Below are 22,786 nucleotides of genomic sequence, written 5' to 3' on the forward strand. Positions count from 1 at the left end.
TTCTGATTTTATTGATATGTGCCATATAAATATCTACTTTAAAGTCCACTATTTTATTAAAATATTTTCATAAACTGGTTAATCTAATGCTCACTAATATTGACTACACAAATAGTTATCAAATTTGTGCTTCTACATTTTATTTTTTTAATTCACATGTGCAGGATAATTTACTGGTTGAACAAAATTTTACAAGTATTATATCACTTCTTAGAGCACAAATATGAGCTCAAATGACAGTTCTGGAAGGAGACTTACAGAAAGGCAAATACAGTTGTCTTTTTTTATTAGCATAAATAGCTTTAATCAATTTGGAAAATCTTATTTAAAATGAATTACTCCTTTGTCAGAAATTCCTGAGTGGTTGATTTCAAACTCTAGGTAATCACTCTATGGTCCAGCAAGGTGAATTAACGCCAACCTTTCCAGTGGCAAGTATAAGGGTCATAGTGTGCTATTAATAAAAAGAAAAATATATATATAGATATATATATTAATACATAGGAAGCCTTCTGAAAAAATACGTGATTATGTTAAGGTACTAAGGCATATGATTGTTTTTATATTCTATACACACATTTTGGTCTAATTATACAACTGTGTATCTTCATGAAAACAAATGCAGGCTGGAGAAAGGAAGGAAGGAGGGTTGCTTTAGAGAAAAAACAAAAATGAAAAGACTCCTTTAAAAAATTAATATTAAAGAAACCCCACCTTTTCTGGTTTTTTTTTTAAGACAAAATAGATTCTTCCAGAGAAGAGCTTCAGTTAGGGAAAGAAAGGAAACATCAGGAGGCCTGATGATTCATGATGAAGTCGTCGTGGCCTCTTTCCTTGCTGTTGTTGTTTATATATTAATGTTTTTTTAAAACAAATTTGTTTATAAGTTGTTAAAAAATCTATGTACAAATACATGGGTATAGAGGGTTGTTTTTGTTTGTTTTTGCTTTTTTTATTCCCTGAAAATGAAAATTATCCATAGCTAAACCATCAGGTCTATAACATGACAAAGATGAATTACCAGATGGCAATGAACTGACAAAAAGCACAATCTGCCAAACAACTAAAATTCTGTCCTCCCCAACTTTTAAATTCTCTGATTCTTTAATCTATTCCTACTTTCAGAAAACAAGAGTTGTACTTGAAAATAGGTCAGTTGCTTTTACGCAATGTAAACATATTCCAGGTGCAGAGAAACTGTATGCAGAGAAACTTTACCCTGAGGGCCATACACACCCATTTAGTGACTCAATACACAGCTATATCTATTTGGGTCTTCCTATAACATTTTTTTCACTTGATTTCCTGTTAATTCTCCCTTGCTACATTCCTGATGTTGGAATTTGTACACGCCTTCTGTGAAGGTCCCTATTCTAGTACTCAAGAGCCAGTAATTTTAACCCAACCATACTCGATTTTTGTTCATCTTTAGGAAATGGAAATGAACCAAAAAACTACCTTGGCCTATCCAGGTGCCCAAATGAGCCCCACCATCTCAGTTCCTTAGGCTCCTTCCGTGCACAGCCTAAAAGTACTTTCCCAGTATTTTCTTGGGGATACATAATCATGATTATCCTTAATAAGTATAGGGAGGAGTTTGATCAATGTGATTAGGAGATCTTGGTTGGCTATTTGACACTAACTAAAATTCAGCTCCTTCCTTCTCTTAGAGGCTGGAAGATAGGGAATCTATCCTGCTTGAGGATTACATTTCAAAGGGATAGCTCCCAAATCCTTGAGAAAGACACTCCTAGGTTGTAAAACTGGTTAGAGGCTGTGAGATTTGCATCTTAAAGAGGCAGAGAAGAATTTATAATTGCAGGTTTCCTAAAGTAAATGCTCTAAGAAAAGGGAAGTGAGGAGCCCATAGTCAGGCAGAAACCTATCTGAAGTTTAGTTAAGTTGAAGAGAAAGTTAAGGCCATCTTGGTCATAAGTAAAATGTAAACCAGAGAGCACATCTCAAATTCAATTGCTATGTAAACCACCCTTTCTTTATGCTTTTATCAGAGTTCTTTCTTAGTGTCATGATCAGAATGTTCCTCTCCAATGTACAATAGAAAAGTTTCTAGTGGCCAAACATGCTGACAAAGCAGGAATTTTGTGAACAAAATATGTTAAATATTTTGCTAATTATTCTTCTCATATGCAAGCACATACTGGCTTCCAAGTTTATGAAAGTTTTGATAGACAAGCTGATAGGGAAACAGAAGCATTTTTCTCCACAGCATGCACATAAAGAATGACCTTGAGCTTGCAGCTGTGTATGCTATTTAGAGAGGCCATGCCTTTTCCAATCCTGCCTCTTTGCATCACAGTAAGCCCAATGCCCTTCCTCAGAAAGAGCTAACCCATCTCATTGTTGTAAGTCAGCACTTGTGTATAGCAGCACCATATCAGGGTATTACAGTAAGCCTTTCAAGCACTTGTCTTGTAGGATAAGCTCACATCAGCGAAGTGCTTGAAGGATATGGCAAAGTATGTATGGGAGCTGCAATCTAGATGTGCCAGTACAAGCAAATGAATGAAACATTTTACAAATTTTTGTACCATATCATGCTAATTATTCATCATGCAGTTAAGCACAAAATTGGCAGAGAAAATCCAATGTAAGGTACTATGTGAAAATAATATGAAATATTTATCAATGAATCTTAAATGGACTTAAAAAATCCTAACTAGTGTACTTTGAAAATTGAAATCAAAATCTAGGTTAAGTTTTGCTATTTTAGCAATAGGGAGAATAATATATGAAATAACTGTTACATGGAATTTGGTGGTTAAGGGGTTATGACCAACTCCAATTTAATGAGAAATAGCAAAGTTCAGTATCAAACTTTCATAGTACTCTGTTGTCTCCTACATATTGATCACACTCTTAAACCTAGTATTCAAAACTCTCCCAAACTTGATCCTAGTGTATTTCTCAACTCTGTCACTCACACGGGTTTGTATGGTGCCCATACTTAACCAGTTGGTGCACTAGTTTTGATGAAGTCAGGATTGATGTTAATATTTAACGTACCTGTTCTGATATGTAACAGGCTTCTGATTTTTGCAATCTAATGTACTGGATCTTCAATGTCTTCTGATGTGATTTAGTATCTCCCTCAAAAGTTTGTTGTAAAGTTTATTTATTATAAAATTATAAGCAGCAGTAGAAGTAGTTGTTTTATTGTTGCTGAAACTACCACTCTTTGCACTAGACTATATTTTAGTCACTGTGCAGAATATTTCACATACACGATGTTATTTAACCTACCAACAACCCTGTAATAGGGCATGACAGACCCACTTTACAAATGAAGAAACTAAATCACAGAGAGTTTAGTAATTTACTAAATTTTATATAGTGAATAGCTGAGTCAGGATTTTACATCTGGTTTGTCTTTTCTTTTTTTGTATATATATATATTCAAGGCATAAGGTGTACAAAGTGATGAGTATACATAGACGTACACACACACACACACACACACATTGTGAAATGATTACCACAGTCAACTTAGTTAACACATCTATCACCTCATCACCTCACAGTTACCATGTTTTTTCTTTTTTTGTGTGATGAGAACACTTAAGATCTACTCTCTTAGTAAATTTCAAGTATACAATATAGTATGGTTAACTATAGTCTCATGCTGTACATTAGATCCGCAGAACTTATTCATCTTATAGCTGAGAGTTTGGACCTCAGTGTATCTTAAAGCAGCGGGCCCCAACCTTTTGGCCATCAGGGACCAATTTCATGGAAGACAATTTTTCCACGGGGGTGTGGGAGGGGCACTCAACTCAGGATGGGGAGGGCAGCAACTGTAAATGCCGATGAAGCTTCACTTGCTCACCTCCTGTTGTATGGCTGGTGGGGGGGAGCAATTCCTAAGTTTCATGGTTTCATGGAAGACAATTTTTCCCACGGGTGTTGTGGAGGTCTGCGGTGCGGTCCACAGCTTGGGGGTTGGGGACCTCAGTCTTAAAGGACTTAAATAGAGTAAAAATAATTCCATAATCACATGCAATACTTTGCTAATGCATTCATATTTCTTGGGAGAAGTTCCATAGTTTCTCAGATTCTTTGAGAAGATTATGAGCTCAAAAGAACTCAGAGTCACTGAACTAAACTGTGAGTTCCTAAATTAAGAACAAAGGCCTTGGATGATTTATCTCTGGAGTCCCAGGCATTTATATTTTCTGGCATACGGTAGAAAAATCAATTACATGTTATGATAAATTGTTTATCAATAGTTCAGTAATTCTATATAGAGTTCCTGGTACATAAGTAATTAGTAATTTTTAAATGAATATGTTATATGGTTGCTGCTGGTCTGGATGTTATAGCACGGATTACCAGGATTGCTATACAAATAATAATTTTTGTTATTCAAATAGTAATACAAATAATAATCTAGCAAATAATTCAGATCGGTTCCTGAAAAGTGTCTTCACAATTTATCTGATTACTTTTGTTTAAGTAGTCACTAAAATTGATCTCTTATACACCAGCCACAGAGATAGCCAAGTAGGCCTCCAGAATTATCCTGACCAGTCAGACTGAGCTACCCAGGGGGAAAATATAGCACAGATAAACCACACATAAATAAATAACATGGAACATAGCTGAGAATGTTCTTAGAATCTTAACTAAGCTCAATAGGAGGCGAAACAAAAAAGTCCTTGTTCCTATCATGGTGCAAGTAGCCATATCCAACCTTGCTTTTTTTTTTCGGCAAGACTTTTCTGAATTAAATGAAGACATGTCTAATTCACTAAATACAGACTTCATATTCAAACTATAACCTAAAGGAATAAAAAGTGTACTTTGGCCTTAATTATCCAAATATTTTCCTAGGTTTTCCACCTCACCTGGCTAACATGGACCTAACTTATAAAGTATTTGTTCAATTAAAAACTATATATGTTTGGTACTTGTATATTTTTTAAAATACTTTTACTGGTTTTAGAGACTTAATAGATAGTAATTTGTTTTCCTCATATTTTAAGTGCCCAGTTTTTAACTGTGCCTTATTAGTGTACACTAGTGGCATGTTTCAAACCTAACCACATCCAAACAGATAATCCTAACATTCCCAGCAAACCTCCTCAATTGCTGAAGAAATGTTTTGAAATACAATTTTTAAAACTTCATATCTATGTACTGTACCTTTCTCCTAATTGTAGCAATACTGATACCATCCCCCATCCCCCACCCCCCACCCCTGCCACTTTGGAAAATACTTCTTTGCTAAGACTTTTAGGCTTAATTAAAAGTTAGAAGCAATGAAAATGATTTAAAAAAAAAAAAATTTTTCTGAGCAGCCAGAATTGGACTGAGAAATTTCTATGGACTGAATTGTGTCCCGACAAAATTCACATTTTGAAACCTTAACCTCCAATGTATTTGGAGATGGGGCCTTTGGGAGGTAATTAGCATGAGGTCATGAGGGTGGGGCCCAGTAGATGAGATTAGTGCCCTTATAAGAAGAGACTCCAGAGAGCTTCGTTTCCCTCTCTGTTCACCATGTACGGACACAGCAAAAAGGCAGCCATCTATTAGTCAGGGAAAGAGCCCTCACCAGAACCCAATCATGCCAACATCCTGATCTCAGATTTCTGGCTTCTAGAACTGTAAGAAAATAAATTTCTGTTGTTTAAGCCACATAGTTTGTGGTATTTTGTTATGCCGCCTGAGCAAACTAAAACACATAGTAAGTTTTAAAATACTAAGTTTAGTATTAATTCCATTGTTACTGTTATTATTACAGACTTCTAGAAAGAGCTTTTATGCAGCAGCTATATACTTTGAAGGTGGCTTGAGAAGGTGACCCTCATCACCTGGGATATACAGTCTGGAGTCTTGAGAAGATGTTTAGAGCAACAGTAGAGAAATCTATTTTCTCAGCACACTGAGTTCTTGGTTGCCAGCCTGGGCTATATGGGAGCTTAAATAAGTTTCTGTCACCTACTGTGTAACTTTGGTTAAGTCCCATTATCTGTGTAAGTCTTAGTCTCTTAGTTTGTATAATTGTGATAGTAAAAAAACCTGTGTTGAGGAGATAAACTAACCCATGTAAAGTACCTACTACTCTACTCACCACATATTAATATGAACTGTTATTTTTTTCCTGTTACTTTTGTAACACTTTATACAAAATATTTTGTTTCTTTTAATTCGTCAAGTATTGGGGCATAATAATAATACTATATGCAACAAAATACATCAGAAGTCTGACCATATATTTTTTATCATCAAACTATGTCTGACTTAGTTTGGAGAAAGCATCTAGAGCCGGAGCTAGAAGATCATTCTGGAGCTTGAGGCACTCAGGGGCAGCTAAACCTAGGTGGACTGTTGAGGGCAGGCATGGTGGTCAGGGAGAAGGTAAGAGTAGGGTACCAAGCCTCTGAGGCTGCATGGAAGAGTAGTAGTGTTGGAAAGAGATATATGAAAATCCACGCAAGATCAGCTTCTGTCTTGCAAAGATGTGACCTAACTCTTGTCTGGACCTGGGCCCCAGAATATAAACACCAACTCTGCCTCCTATGGGCTGCCTGATGAGCAAGTTCCATAGCCTCTGAGAGCTTTATTTGTAAGGGACAGTAATAATGTATAAGTTATGACATTTCAATGACAAATTCAGTGACATTTGCAAGTTCATAATAGATGCTCCATAAATAGTGTTTCTTTTCTGATCTTTTTTCAGACCTGTCTACCCGACTGCTCTGGCTCTCTGGCAGGAACCACAAGTTTTCCTGACCACTTAGAGAGTGGCGCTCTTTTCATGAATGCAGAGAGAGTAGTGCCACAGGTGCAACCGAGGTGTCGGGTGTTACAGATTTGAGAAAACACTCGAGACGGGGAAATAGACGATATTTCCACCTTTGGAAATTTTCAGTCACAGACTTTCCTTCAGACTTAGGGTTATGCCAAATCTTTCCGTTATGTAGAGGTGGTTGGACTGGACAATGTTTAAGCCCCCTTTTCATCTCAGGATTACTGTACAAACAGGGGCTTCAGAGTAGCTTTCTTTCTGCTGTTGTTTTCAGTTTTCTTTGCTATCTCCTAATCCTAACCAAATGGAGAAGAGTTAAGTTGGTAAAATATCCCATAGTACTTCTTTATTGCTGCAAAAAAATTACCCCAAAACTTAGCAACTTAAAATAACAAACATTTATTATCTCACATAGTGCTGAGGGTCAGGAATCCAGGAGTAGCTTAGCCAGGTGGTTCTGGCTGAGGCTATCTCGTGGATACTGCTGTTGGCTGGAGCTGCAATCATCTGAAGGAGCTAGAGAATCCACTTCCAAGCTTGCTCACATGGCTGTTGGTAGGAAGCTCAATTTGTCACCACATGGGCCTCACCATAGGCCTCTTTGCATAGCACAGCTCTGGTTTCTTCAGAGCAATTAATGAGAGGAAGAGAGGGAGGCGGGCAGGAGGAGAGAGAGAGAGAGAAGATGGAAGTCATGGATGTCTTTTATGGCCTAACGTTGGAAGTCAAATACCATCACTTTTACAATATTCTGCTGTGGCAACCTGATAGACACTTGATAAAATGTAAGTGTGAAGAGCAGGAGGCAAGGACCATTGGGGTCATCTCAGAGGCTGGCTCCCACATATCTCCTTGGCTTCTCAGCTAGAGAAACCAGCTGTTTGCATAGCCTGAGAGGACTGAGAGTTAGGAAGACTCATTCCATCCTATCCATCTACTAAGCCCTGGAGAAATTTCTGCTAATAAAAGATTTGGTGATTATTTCTGAATTTTAATTCTAGACATGGATTTCGACATTTAAAATTACAGTATTTAAATATTTAAAATTACAAATCTGTTCAAATTTGTTCTGTGAGACATTTAACCTGCAAGTAAATATTAAGAACATCAGAAGTTGTCAGGGCAATTATGGTGTGTGTTACAATCAAGCTACATCCGAAAGGCCAAGGATACACAGATGGAGAGGAACTAAATTTACCTGGGGATTTAGGGAAGACTTCATGGAGGAGGTGACTTTGAGTTTTGTTTTAAAGGATTAATAAGATTTTCCAAGACTGACAAAGAGTCAAGCTAGAAGATATATATTAGAAAAAAATGCTGATTGTCAGGAAGTTTCAGAAGACAGCATACAAAATGACACTAATTTGTAAAGCTCAAATACCAAGAAACACTTAAGTTTACTGAAACATACGTATTTGATAAAAATACAAAAATGTAAACAAGGCAATGAGAGATTCAAAACTCAAGTTAGTGATTAATGTAACTGAACCAAACTGGGTTCACTTACCCCGCACAACCAGGTTTTTTTCAGAGAGAGAAATGTTTATTGTCAGGCAGCCAAAACAAAGAGACAGGAGTCAGACTCAGTTCTGTCCTCCAGAGCTGGGGGATAGGACGGGCTTTACTGTCACAGGTAATGAGGCATGATCTGATTGGATCTTTCAACGTGGTGATGCCAGGAGACAGGCTTTAATTGGATCCTGCCATGGAGCAGCACCAGGCCTCAACCCAATTAGATCCTGGATCCTGCCATGCTGTGTCTGCTTCTTACTTCAGTTCCCACTCCTTGGTGCTAGCGCTTAGGTTCTGCCCCTGATTGCACACTTGGTTCATCTGGGCTTGCTCAGGTTACATGACCTTCAACTTGGGGGTCCATGGCAACTGAAAAACAACTCACAGTTTTGTGCCATAAAAAGTTAAACCAGATTGGTCTGATGTGGTTACATTACATTTGGAGGGAGTGGGGGAGCCAAAGTTGTGGGATAAGAGAAAAATCAGAGATAGGTTCAATAGTGCTGATGATGTCCTAATATTCAAGTAGGTTTTTAGGATTATAAATGTTAGAATTACTTAAACAACAATTTTTATGTTTGGAATATTATATAATCATTTTTTAACATTCAGGATATGTCAGCGGAGGGAATAGCATATGAAAATGCATGGAAAGGTGAAAGAGGTTGGAATAAAATATAGACATAATCATGGCAGGGAAGTGATAAATAATGCATTATTTTTCATAATATACAGTTCAGTATTCTGAAATTGTATTGGAGTACACAAAGGAAAGGAGATTGGAGATACAACTGAAAGCAACAAACTCAAAACTCAAAATCTTGCAAAAGAAGCAAGTACTATTTCTGTCTTAAGAACCAGGAGGCTGATTTCTCCTTTGTTGCCTGCATGGTGATAAAATCAAGGCATATTACAATTGAGAATTTCAAATAATGTGAATTAATGATAAGTTACAAGAGCAGTTATTATTTTCATCATTAGGAAAGAGAGGTCTGATGCATTTTAATTGTCTAAAACTCATCATGTGCCAACAACTTTTGTTCCTAGTGGAATTCAAATCACAGCGTGATACTTTATTTACAACTTACCCTTTTAAACTATTGTGAACTGCAAGTAAGGTTTAATTACATTATTGCCAATCATCTGAAGAATGGTAATTACTTAGAGCCCTTGGCCAGTATTTCTGATTAAAAGTGCTGTGGCATACTCAAAAGGTCACAAGTTCACATCCCAATCCTATTAATTTTCTTCTAAAACCTTTATTCCTTAAGCAAGGAGTGACTCCACCATTGGAAATGATGCTTAGGAAAAAATTGAATGATCTGAAGAAAACAGATACATGAAATGAAATGGCTTTGGCTGTTTGGATCCGTTTGCTGTTAGATCTGTGTTGTTATTGCCTTTTTCTATTTCTCTTCCTAGCCAAAAAAGAAAAAAAAATTGTGACCAAGAGATTATTTTCTTTTGAGAGATTTGAAGTCATTTTAATAATTCAGCTAGGCTACCAGCCAAAAGTTTAGCAGATGACTGAAAGCAGTATTCCTACACGTTTATCTAGGAACAGATTTTAGGGTCCTTCTTTTCTAGTGAAGGGGATCTGATACATAAGGAGGAAGCTGATGAAGTTTGCAATTTTTTTTTCTTTTGAAGAATAAAAGCAAGACACAATCCCTGTAAGTCCACATTGGGACTTTCTGACCAAGAAATTCTATCAATTTTCCCAAAAGAAGACCAAGAAGGTCTAAAATGATTTTCTCAATCAGCACCGTCTTCTTGCTGAGCTCCATTGTGACTGTCTTTTCATGGTAAACAAGACTACCAGCTCTTGAGTGTCCTGCTTTTCGATTAACTGCCTTGATTTTTGTTGGTCCTTTTTCTGCTTGATGGATCTTTGTTTTGCCATTAGATATTCTCTTAAGGAAGATTTCCTTTTGCTTGTAGTCCAGTGATAGCACGTTCCAGCCAAGGTTTACTCATATCTTCTAGGTATGGACATGCTCAGAAGCTGACCTTCTACCCCTTATACCATGTTCTTTGGGGTAGCGATAAGCCTCATTGATATCAGACTTGTGTCTTAGCAAAGGTATGTCTGATTTGAAATCACAAAGGCATTCATTTTAGAGTTGGAGTTAGATGTTCTGTCTCTTAAAATGACTGCAGCTTCTTTTCCTTCCCTTCTTTCTCTCACCTGTGAGTATCCTCTGAGACACAATGCTTAGATTTCTTCTCCCTAAATTACATACTTGCAAACGGTGGCAGAGTTTCCACATTTCTTGATGAACAACTTCCTCCTTCCTTCTGCTTTTGTTTTTTTTTTCCCCTCCTCCTCCTATGACTATAATAGGCTCCCTAGAGTTTACCCATTAACCATGTTTCATTAATTTTTTTTACTGGGATAGGCCCCTGGAAGTATTGTTCCAGTGGCTCATTTTTGATATCCTAATGTCATATACAGAATCAGACTCATGATTTCATTCCTCTATGACAGACTACTCCAAGGGGGGGAAAAATTTTAGTCATTCACCTCGCTTTGGGGTCCAAAAATATTCCTCCCAAGAGAATTATCACAGTACATTATGAAAAAGGTTGAAAAGGAGTTTTCCTAAAAGTGATACTCGTTTAAATTATGTGCGTTACTAGCAAGTCATCCATGTGAATTTTACACTTGGTGTTTAATCATGTTAAACTTTTCACTTAGAAACATAACTCATAGAAATATATAGCCCCAACTATTTGATACCCATATGGTCCAACCAAATTTTTATAATTAACAAATATAGGTGTAGGACCACCTCTTTTCCTCATAGTGAGTATAGCTATGATAACCCAGGAGTGGACAACATGTAGAGGTCATGAGTAGGGGTGTGATTGCACAAAGTCAAGTCAACTATCACTGTAGAGTTTTTACTAAATAGACTTCACTGGTCAAGTTTACCTCAGGTAGGAATTTTTGGTAAGAAACAACAGCTCTAAGGTAAACATATGACTTGATTAGAATTGGTATTTATAGGGCTAGGATTAGAATTCCAGTTAGTATGACTATTTGCCAATGGCTTTTATTTTATACTACTATATTCCTATATTCTCAGCTAGCAAGAAATTACAGCTTGAATCTACAAGTCATAATAACTTGAGTTCCGATCACAGCTTTGTAAATACAAAAATCTGCTGCTCTTGACAAGACTTGTCACCTTTGTGCCTTAATTTACTCATCTGTATAAAAGTAAGGATGGTATCTGCCCTATGTTTTTTACTGAGTTGTTAGAATTATATTAAATGTGAAGCTTACAAAAGTGAGATGTTGTATATTGTATGCTTTATAATCGGGAGGATATTTTAACAGTAGTATCAGTTTCTGATGATGAGATTCTTTCTTCAACTTTTATTCTTTGTTCTTCCCTTCTAGTTTCTAAACTTCTGACTTCATCATCACCACCTCCTCCCCCCACCCCTTTTTAAAAGAAGGATATTGGACTTTGCCAGTAGGAAAGCCAATGATAAAATCATACTGACAGTTGAAGTAAAGAATTCCTACTATTTTTCTTGGGTGAATTTTGATAACACCAAATTGTCCTTTTCAATTCTGTATTTGGATATTAATTACAATAACTTCTTTTCTTCTCATTCACACAGGAAATGACTTATTTCTCGTAGCAGTTCATGAACTGGGACATGCTCTGGGATTGGAGCATTCCAATGACCCCACTGCCATCATGGCTCCATTTTACCAGTACATGGAAACTGACAACTTCAAACTACCTAATGATGATTTGCAGGGCATCCAGAAGATATATGGTAGGTTACCACTGTTGCCATTTGCTTAATCCTACAGTGAGGTCCAGAATTCCTACTGTGTTTTCTTCGTTAAGATAGTTGCTCTAAATATAAGACAGAAAAAATAACTGAAGAAGAACATAAGACGCTGAGACTTTGATACAAACTGATAGATTGACTCACAGTTTGTGAAACTTGATTATTAGGTAGTTCCTAGACAAAGCCCTTCTGAAGAGCCAGAAAATACCTTCATAGGATAGATATAACAAATTGACCCCAAAGTCCTAATATTACTTACTGACTCAGAGTAAAAGTTAACAAACAAGGGAGTGAAAGTTAGTAAGTGGTTAAGTTTAACACAGCACAAAATAAATTTCTAATATAGTAATATCATTTTTATTTATGAGGTTCAGTCAATGAATGCAAATTAAGAGAAAAAGGGAAAGACCATTATGCATGTTTACTATAATCCTAACTCCCTCAATACAACCATTGACCTTTATAAAGACATTTATTTCACACATAATTGTTAAGAACTTGACATTTATAATTTACATGTAGCAAATATGCTTTACTAAATTAATGAAGTGAAGCTTTTATTTTTACAATGCAAAGACAAATGTGTGCTATCTGTATGTTAATATCCACTATCCGGAAGATATCATTTGCATTTTTAAACAGCATAGTTTAAGTTCACTAATTTGTTTTGCATTCATTAGTTTTTTCAATTTCAATATCTCAGTGGTAACCATTCTCTCAGGGTTAAAATAGATTTGAAAAAAAGGTCAACTTTAATGCTTCTCTTTATTTTGTTGGGATACCAAAAGGAGAGAAATGTCTCAGATTCAAAGCTAAATGTCTCATATGCTGAATTGAGCTATGCTGTGCCTAAGTGTGTCTCATCAGAAATTCCTCCTAAGTGGTTAACTGAAAGAAGTCTCTTTCTCATGACCTCATGAATTAGTAGTCTAGACTGAAGCTCTGCAAAGGAATATTCTTCTCATACCTAAATATTAAGTGTGAACAGCTCTGTGTTTCTTTTTAAAGGACATAAATCCCTTGAGAAATGATGCTTAACATCTGTACCAAATTACATGTGTAAACTTTGGCTTGATTTAGAAGCCTCTTTTGAGACATACTTCTTCACATTAATATTTTACTGGTGGTGCTTTAATCAATAGGTGTTTTAGATTCAGTATTTAAATGCAACATTCTTCCAGCAATTTGTCAAAACATTTCATTAGAAGAAAAGTGAAAATCAGTAAGAGGTTATATGGTTGGAGACATAGGGTAGAATAAACTCTGATTAGTTAATGTTTATCTTCGGAAATACTTGCATAGAATCATTGTCTGTCGAGATCTAGGATTAATTTGGTGAGGCTCACATGCATGGCTCCAGTATTCATTTTCATTTATTTATTATTTATACACCACCTACTTCCAAAAAAGATCTGAAAGCAGCTTTCCCAAAAAGGACTGTGATGAAGCTATAAAAAAAAATCATTAAAAATTAACAAAGAAAGCCTAGTTACTTGGATCCAGAAACTAGCATGATAAGGACAGCTTCAGACAGACTTGGCAATGGTTTGTTGGGTAAGATGGTTTGTTTCTTCAGAAAATACATGATCTTACAGACCTCTTAGCTCACTTAGTCTGTGCCCTCTGCTGATAAGGGATTGTTCTCTGTAGCATGTTTTCCAGCATTATTCCAGTTTTAAGTGAGCCAAGCACTGTCCTCATATTTTCAAAAGGTCCACCTGACAAGATCCCTCCACCTACAAGACCTCTACCGACAGTGCCCCCACACCGCTCTATTCCTCCGGCTGACCCAAGGAAAAATGACAGGCCAAAACCTCCTCGGCCTCCCACCGGCAGACCCTCCTATCCTGGAGCCAAACCCAACATCTGTGATGGGAACTTTAACACACTAGCTATTCTTCGCCGTGAGATGTTTGTTTTCAAGGTAGGAGGCTGTGATTTTTTTTTTTTTTTTTTAACGGTAGATCAAGTGTCTAGTGTCACTTTAGAAAACAAGTTTTCATTCATTCTAACACTACCTTCCCAGCCCTCTCACAGTTAGAAGGTTCAAAAAAGGCATTTTGAAAAATAAATGCACAAATGGGCTTAAATGTCTAGCAGAAGATTGCTGTAATGTTCTATTTTGGAAATGCATTTATGTCAGCAGAAGCTCAAATGCCTAGAAATGTGAGGGTAAAAAAAATACCGCATGTTATGAAGAGATAAAATAGCATAATTTAAATCATGAATAGGAGCTAATAGGGATGATTTGCTTGGGAGCTTAGCCACTTGCAGGCACACTGCAGCTATTGTATCTTTGGTTTACACATCTTTATGTGATCCCTATAATTTCATTTGAAAATTAATGCATTGTTTTTCTGGAGGAGTATTGGTCATTTTGTTTGGGGTCTCCTGGTAACCATTTGAGTAAAATCTCCTCTATGAGATTATCATTTTGACTTTACATATGCATGATGTTGTTTGCATGTTGTGAGGCAGTTATAGCTACCTAATTTATATTACTTTTTAAAAAGGTTACAAGCTAAAACCAATTTTACCTTTGCTAAATGTCCTTCTTAATGTTATTGAGTTCTCAGACAAAAACACTAATAAACTGTGTACCAAAAGTAAATTATATAATATTGAAAGGTGAATATAGTGTAATACTGAAAAATTATTGTCTCCCCCAATATATATAAACCAATATTAAAGAATAATGAAGAATATAAGTTTATCTGTTGGCATTAGAGTATTACAATAGCCACATTTTACCAATATCATTCACTTAAAAATAAAATAATGTGGTCTCATTTTTGGTAGACATGAATCAATACATAATGAAGTATTGTTCTACTTATTCAGAATTTCCTGTCTACCAGAGTCTATACTTTAAAAATATAGATTTTATATAAATTTTAGTAGACAAAGTACTCTATTTCCTTTATTGAAAAATAATATCTGGATTTGATATAATATGCTTAAGAGCATCATGCTTTCTAAGAAAAATCAATGTCTTTCTTCAACTGCATGAATAGATTTTTGAATTCTATAAATGCCCTGCAGTGTTTAATTAGATATCACCAGTTAATTTCAAATAGATTCATAAATTTAGATTCAAGAGTAAAGAAAAATTTACTTTAAAAATACATATATATACACACATATACATAAATATACATACACACATATATGTGTGTATATATCATTACTCATTGTGGCTAAGCCCATAGCAACTAGTTGAAATGAAAATAAAATCCAACCACCATATGAAAACTGAAGGGTTTTGTTTCACTGTTTTGACTGAATTTCAATATTGCAGCTTTATGCCTTGATATCATAATCATATCACTAAAGTATCAACCTTATCTGAGAATACGATGTGAAAATGACCCTAGGTACAGTCTTTTTCATTATTCCTGTCCTTGTAAACAGATTGCTGATTTCATAGGTAGTGATCAGTTTCACCAGCCTCTTTGCTCTGTACATTGTAGAAACTCAGTAAGTGCTGTTGACTGACAAAATGAGGTCCTGTGATCACTGCTTCTTGGAATCAGGAACCAATAAAAAGTGCATAAATTCAACTCAGGTAGAATGCAATAGCCACTATTTTCAATATTAAAACAGGTATATAAAAAATATAAATAAGACCTGCTTCCCTAAACTGTCAGATTATCTTGAATTTCTTAATCAAAACTCATGACAGGACAAGTTCCTGTCTGAGTTTAATTTTGTTCAGTAATTACTAAGAAATTACTAAGAATTAATGTTCTCATTTTAAGAATAATTTCTGTTGAAGATAACATCTTTCAATGGGCATAGGATTCTTCTTCATTTCCACTTGCCTAACAGATATAGTGTCACAAAACTTCATAACTTTCATATTTATCTCATCTGTAGGCACCAAGAATGTGTGAATAGAAGCTAACATCACTGTCTTTATAGAGCTCATATTTCAGGAATGAAGACAAATATGAACATAAATACTTTTAAGATACAAGAGTCAAAGTTATGAGTGTAAAACAAAGAGAGAGTACTGAAGTCTAATCAAACAAGAGATTTTACTGGATGGGGCTTGTGATGAATTTTGAGGGAAATTTTTTAGGTGCATTAAAGAAATGAATGATGTAGTAAAAAGTTTGTGTATGAAAGGAGAGAAGATAGACCTGATACCATCTAATGCAAAGTGATAAATGCTATAATTCAGATATATACAACACTGGATAGCTGTAAAGAGAGCTTGATTGAGTGATCCTTGCTCTTAGATAATAGCTATCATAGATTGGGTAACCAATGTGTGCCTGGATGTATGCTGGGCCTACATGTATAATTTCTGAGCCTCGTAACACCACTGCAAGATGGATAATATTCTGCTTTACAAATAAGAAAAGTGAAAAGTCAGAAAAGTTTAGTTAGTCCAAGTTAAAACGCTTATAAGTAGCAGTCAGTAGTTGAACACAGGTCTACTTGATTCCAAAATCCATGTTTTTCCTGCTAAGGTTTGTTGCTTTGTTACCTGAAAGAACTGGGGAAAGTTTCAAAAGAAAGATTTGAAACTATATTTTGAAATGGTAAATATTCAAGAAATATTTGTTGACCTACTATACATCAGACATTGTTTTAGTCACTGACAATGTAGCAGTGAACAAAACAGGCTAGACCCTGGTTTCTTGGAGCTTACGTTCTAGTTTCCAGGGGGTACAGGTGGGTGAGAGGCTTCAAACAGAGGTTCTACGCATAAATCTTATGGAAGGATATGAGATTGTATACACATGACAGCCCGGAATTCTGATTTTCCTTGGTAATGACTACTGGTTTCCTAATTCTCCCTCTGTATCTACTTAATCTAGACTACCTTCATGTCTAAATTAATGCCATTGCTCCATGGCTGGTCTTCTTGCCTTTTTGATTTTTCTTTAGTATACACAGCATTTTTTTTTTATATATCTTTGCTGCTTTTTTTTTTTGAAACAGAGTCTCACTCTGTCGCCCGGGCTATAGTAGAGTGCCCTGGCGTCAGTATAGCTCAAAGCAACCTCAAACTCCTGGACTCAAGCTACCCTCTTGCCTCAGCCTCCCGAGTAGCTGGGACTACAGGCACGCACCACCACACCCGGCTAATTTTTTCTATATATTTTTAGTTGTCCAGCTAATTTCCTTGTATTTTTAGTAGAGACGGGGTCTTGCTCTTGCTCAGGCTGGTCTCAAATTCCTGAGCTCAAAGGATCCACCTGCCTCAGCCTCCCAGAGTGCTAGGATTACAGGCGTGAGCCACCACGGCCGGCCGATATCTTTGCTTCTTATTGACTCTCTCTTCATATATGTTTAGTATTGCCCATTGTTTGGTCTCACTCTTACAAATGTAAACTGATTTTCTACTTTTCTTTACTACAAAGTTAGGAACCTCTTCATCTCCTCAACCCTTACCCATTCAACCCTCATTTTTCCCTTAGTTTTAATGTATGGAGGCTTCTTCACAAGCCTCTGCTTATCCAAACCTTCCCTCCTGAGCATCTTCCAGATGTCACATCTTCTCTGACCACTTCTTGAATCCAAAAGCTTTCTAGTGATTTTTATATTTATTCTCTATATCCAATTAGCATGTTATTAATTTCTGTCTTCTCTAATTTGTTCTTATTGAAATGTGTTCCAAAACTAGATTTTTACTTCTCCAAACCAGAGATTAGTTTATGTGAGTTTCATAGTGCTCAGTGCTAATGAATAGGGATATCGATATAATGATGACATAATCAAACTATAGCTAGTATCATGTTTATGCAAAAGTAATCAACCAAATGAAATTCCTGAAAGTATTTCATTCTCATAAGTTGTTATTCCTTGCTATTGTTATTCCTTGTCATTTTTTAAACAAAAAATAAGAAAATCTAGATATGAGCAAAAGGTAGTATCATCAGGAAAGAAACCTTTCTCTATAATAGGAATCTCAGTGTAATTCTTTTTGATAGCAAGCTTCCTCCAGAAGATTTTATTTACATTGAGCTTTTCAGGCATCCATTTATTTAAAGTGAGTTCACCTGGATATGTGTTTCTGTAGGTGATGAGGGATATATATATATGGGGGGGAGTATATATTTGTGTATATGTGTGTGTATGTGTGTGTGAGTGTGTGTATCTTCTGCCCTTATGCATGAGAAATTTAAGCAATGCGGCTTCATAATCTTTGGGGAATGTAAACCACCTAAAGCAAGGAAATGCAAATCAAAACAAAATGCCTAGGAACAAAGAAACAAAATAACACTAACAAAAGAAGCTTTGTCCTTACTTAGAGAAGGTGATTTTAAGACCACTCCCTGAAGAATGTAAGCTGTTGTAACTAAGCTGACAATAGCAAGATCTGATTGTTCAAATGAATACTCTGAAGGTGCCTTTGGACTACAAGATAAAAACACTGAATATTTTATTTTGTGGTGTGAAAGAAAGTAGAAGGCAGAATTAGCCAAATTTGTACAGAATATATTTCGGTACACAATATTTTACTATGTATGAAAAAATGCATATAATGGTAACTATATTCTTTTGAAGCTGGGATGGAAGAAACACTGTAACCAGCACCCAGAGTTCCTTTAGTGCAAAAAAAAAAAAAAAGGAGGGGGTGGGGGGTAGTTCCCTTTGACTACTGATCAGTTCTTTATATCAAGGGGAACAAGCAGAGGCCAGTGCTTTAAACTAGAAAGGTATTACCTCTCCCAGAAGGTGTTTGAAGAGGCAACACTACTGTGAAACAACATTCAAAGAAGTATAGTGTCTTCTCAATTAATCTAGAAAAGCAAGGCTAATGGCCCTTATTAGGAAAGCTGTTCATCATTTACCAAAAAAATCAAGCCAAAGCAGATACCATTTGGTTCCCTTTTCTTTGTCAAATTCTTGTCTGTTAATTTATCACAAAACTGTTTATTCTTAGACATGACCATCTTCATTTATGACCACCTACTTAATTCTACTGAAGAATCATAGTTACAAGTGAGTACAGGACCTGGCCCAATTTCATTTGGCAGGAAGGTGGTTTTGTTTCATAAAAGGAGAGGTTTTATACAAAAGAGGATGAAGGAGAGGGAGGGAGAGAGAGAGAGACAGAGAGAGAAGAGATGCTTGTTGAAAGAGATAATTTAGAGGTATACAATTTTGCCCTCAGTTTATGTCCATAATATTGATTTGTGACTAAACCCTTCACAATTGGTCAACATTGAATCTCTTGTCTCTTTTGTTCAGTAGCTTCTTACCTCTTGGTATTTAATACCAATTTATTTTTATTCTGTGCTAAATGTCTACCCATGGACCATGAGTTACTCCTTTCATTGATTTTATTTTTACATTTTTCTTCCTTTGCTATATATTCCTCTGATTCAGGTCTATAGCACCCTTGCAATCTGGAACCATGCCTTTCTCACGTCACTTGTATAACTGTGTCACATCACACACACAGAATATTTGTTCATATTTTCAAGTGTATATTGAACTTTTTCAATATATATGACATGTAACTTTTGGAATTAAAAGAAGTTGAAAATAAATGTTTTTCCTCTCCTTAAAATGCTTAAATCCCATTAGAGAATGGGCAGTATATAATTATCAGTCAGAATTTATTCCTTTAAGTTGAAGCCCACACAGCAGAAGAGTAATAGCCTTTTTTATACATGAGAGAATACTGAGTTGAACATGGGAAAAATAAAATAGTAGAAACAACCCCAGGGTCCAGATGGTGACTTCTCAACCAGTAGTGTGGTCAGGAATAAGGAGAAAATTCAAAATGTCGAATTACCAGGCTGATTGTATTTATTTGGTCAGCTTTGAAAGTTCCAAGACAGAGACCTGTAGGCTTAGAGAAGTGCCGTCCATGACTAAGCCCTTGAGAGCTGCCTGTGCAAGTTCCTGCTTGACCCCTCCACTCAGATGCCGAATTCAACATACTTAACTGAGCTGCTTATCTTCTTTCACAAACCTACTCCTTCAGCTTCTCCATTCCTCATTTAAGATAATGAGGATTCCATTTTCCATTTATTTAAGAGAAAATCTTGAAATCAACCTTGACTGTTTTCTTTCCCTCATGTCCGTATGTGATTGATTCATCAGTGAATCCTGTTGGGTTCTATCTTCAAAGCAATTGAAGAAGCTGGCCACTCCTCTCCCTGTCCACTTCTACCATCCCAGTCCTAGGTACCCTCACATCTCAGCTTGAATATTGTGATATCCTCCGAATGGGTTTTTCTGCTTCTGCCCTTGCCCCCTCCTTCCAGTCTATTGTCAATACCGCGTGCAGAATGATACTCCAACAGCATGCATCAGATCATACCACTCCACTGCTGAAAACCCTTTAATATCTGAGTCCGAATAAAAGTCAAAGTTCTTTCAGTTACCCACAAGATTATGTGATCAGCTCATTTCCCCCTACCTCTCTGATCTTACCTTCTCTGCCTTATTTTGGTCATTTTTACTCCCTCAATTCCAACACTTCTCTTTGTTGTTTCTGGAACATTTTAGACACTGTGGCTCTATAGGTCTTTCTTAGTCAAATACCAAATATTCACTTATCTTCCAGATTTGCTACTGTATGTAAAGTAACAGAAAGATGTCCTCAATCTCTATTCCTGTCCAGACTGTTGCTACACAAGTTTACATGAGGCTACGTATGTGAAACGGAACAACAATATTTGCAGAGTTTAAAAAATGTTTATTTGAGTTATATACATTATGGCATTTTGTAACCCCAAATAATGGGGTGGATTTTTCTTTTATACTTAGAATTCTTTCCCAGCTCTCAACTTAGTGATGTGACTCATTCCTGTGGCATAGTTGTGTGTCACTCGTTAAATTTGGGTAAGATACTCCTGAAATTCTTAGACATTAGAGACAGATTTAAGAGTCAGATCCCACTTGCTATAGGCTCCAAATAAGGACTGTAACATTCTTACTGAATGCTGAATTGCACAGAGCCCTGAACATAGTAGACAAATATTTGTTAAATATCTCTGAACTTAACTTTTCACATCTGTATAATGGCTAATAAATTGAATCACAGGTATATTGTGAGCTCAGGAAATGGTAGCTAATATGTAGCAAGTCAGACTCAGCATTTTGAACTATTCATTATATTCATTAACTCTAATTATAATTCTATTTGAAATTATTTTTAAAAATAACATTTAGCTGAATAAAAATGATAGAAAATGGTTTTAATTCCCATGGTTAAAAGGAAAGAAATGGAATAGTTTGTTGTTATTGTTCATATCATATTATTTTACTTGCTGAAATGATTGAAAATACTTTGTTGGTAGAGAATCCAAAAAGTATTTTACAAACAAAAAAATACTTAGAGAAATCACACACCACAGGGTAATCTAAAATTACTCCAAGTCACAGTTCAATTCTGTACTGCCAGCAAGTGTCACCTGATAATATTAATAGTGTATTGTAATTGGGTTTAGATTCACATAGAAGCAAAGAGAGCAATCGCCAAGATACTGTAAGTAGAGAATTAATTAAAATTTCCTTGTAGTATAAAATCATAGTCTTTTGAATATTTTAGTAAGCATTTTAGAAAGCAACTGGAATTATGTGTAATACTGCATTTTAGTGTAAATATTAATTGATTTTAAAAATATTTGTATTCAATTATGTTTTAAGATTTCTCCTTGAAACCTTTAAATTTTTTAATTGACATTTTCTTACTGCTTAGCTATTGAAGCAAGTATTATTCAGTAGGAATGTATTCACAGTCACTTGAGTTTCCAATTTCCTTCTCAATCACTTTGTTTTTGTGTGAGTTTAAAAATTTTGACATATATTTGGATACAAAAATTATTTTAATAGTATAAAATAGAACATTTAATATATGCTTTATGATACATATTTTGGAAATTCATATTTTATCATATACATTTTATTTTGAAATAAATTTAGAATAATGGACAGGGTAATTCTGTATAATCATGACAAAAGGTTTTCTGTAATTATATTACTTGAGGTTCAATTTGAAAATACTTCTACTCCATCTCAATATTAATCTGCCTGCTATAGATTTATTAATAATCCAAGTCCTTTCAGGGAAAAAAGTGTATGTTTTTCTGTCTCTTATTTTAACTATGTTATATTTTATTTTTTGTTATTATTTATGTCAAAATATTAGAAAGGTACAAATGTTTTTGTTACATGGATGCCTTGTATAATGCTTAAGTTGGGGCTTTTAGTGTGCCCATCACCAGAATAATGTTCATTGTGCCCATTAGGTAAGTTTTTAACCCCTCACCACCTCCAACTCTCCCTCCTTCTTGGTTTCCAATGTCCCTTATATCTCTTAGTGCCTGTGTGTGCCCACAATTTAGTTCCCAATTATTAGAGAGTACATGTGGTGTTTGTTTTTCCATTCTTGAGGTACTTCACTTAGGATAATGGCCTCCAGTTCCATCCAAGTTGCTATAAAAGACATTATTTCATTCATTTTATGGCTGAGTAGTACTCCATGGTATATATACATTTTCTATATCCGTTCATGAATTGATGGGCACTTGGGTCGATTCCACGTCTTTGCAATTATAATTGTGCTACAATAAGCATTTAAGTGCAGGTGTCCTTTTTGATAAAATGACTTCTTTTCCTTTGAGTAGATATCTAGTAGTGGGATTGCTGGATCAAATGGCAAGTATATATTTATTTCTTTGAGAAATCTCCATACTGTTTTCTCTAGAGGTTGTACTAATT

The 22,786-nt window shown here is 35.6% G+C and overlaps 1 protein-coding gene across 1 annotated transcript in view; it reads left to right on the forward strand.

Moving 5' to 3' along the window:
• Positions 1 to 22,786, forward strand: part of MMP16 (matrix metallopeptidase 16) — a 264,340-nt gene that overhangs the window by 169,533 nt on the left and 72,021 nt on the right. The window contains exons 5-6 of the mRNA XM_069466260.1: positions 11,915 to 12,076; positions 13,807 to 14,018. Of these exons, the coding sequence (XP_069322361.1) occupies positions 11,915 to 12,076; positions 13,807 to 14,018 (374 nt within the window). The remainder of the gene's footprint in view (positions 1 to 11,914; positions 12,077 to 13,806; positions 14,019 to 22,786) is intronic.

This window comes from Eulemur rufifrons, chromosome 3 (assembly GCF_041146395.1).
Source record: "Eulemur rufifrons isolate Redbay chromosome 3, OSU_ERuf_1, whole genome shotgun sequence".
NCBI classification, from domain to species: Eukaryota; Metazoa; Chordata; class Mammalia; order Primates; family Lemuridae; genus Eulemur; species Eulemur rufifrons.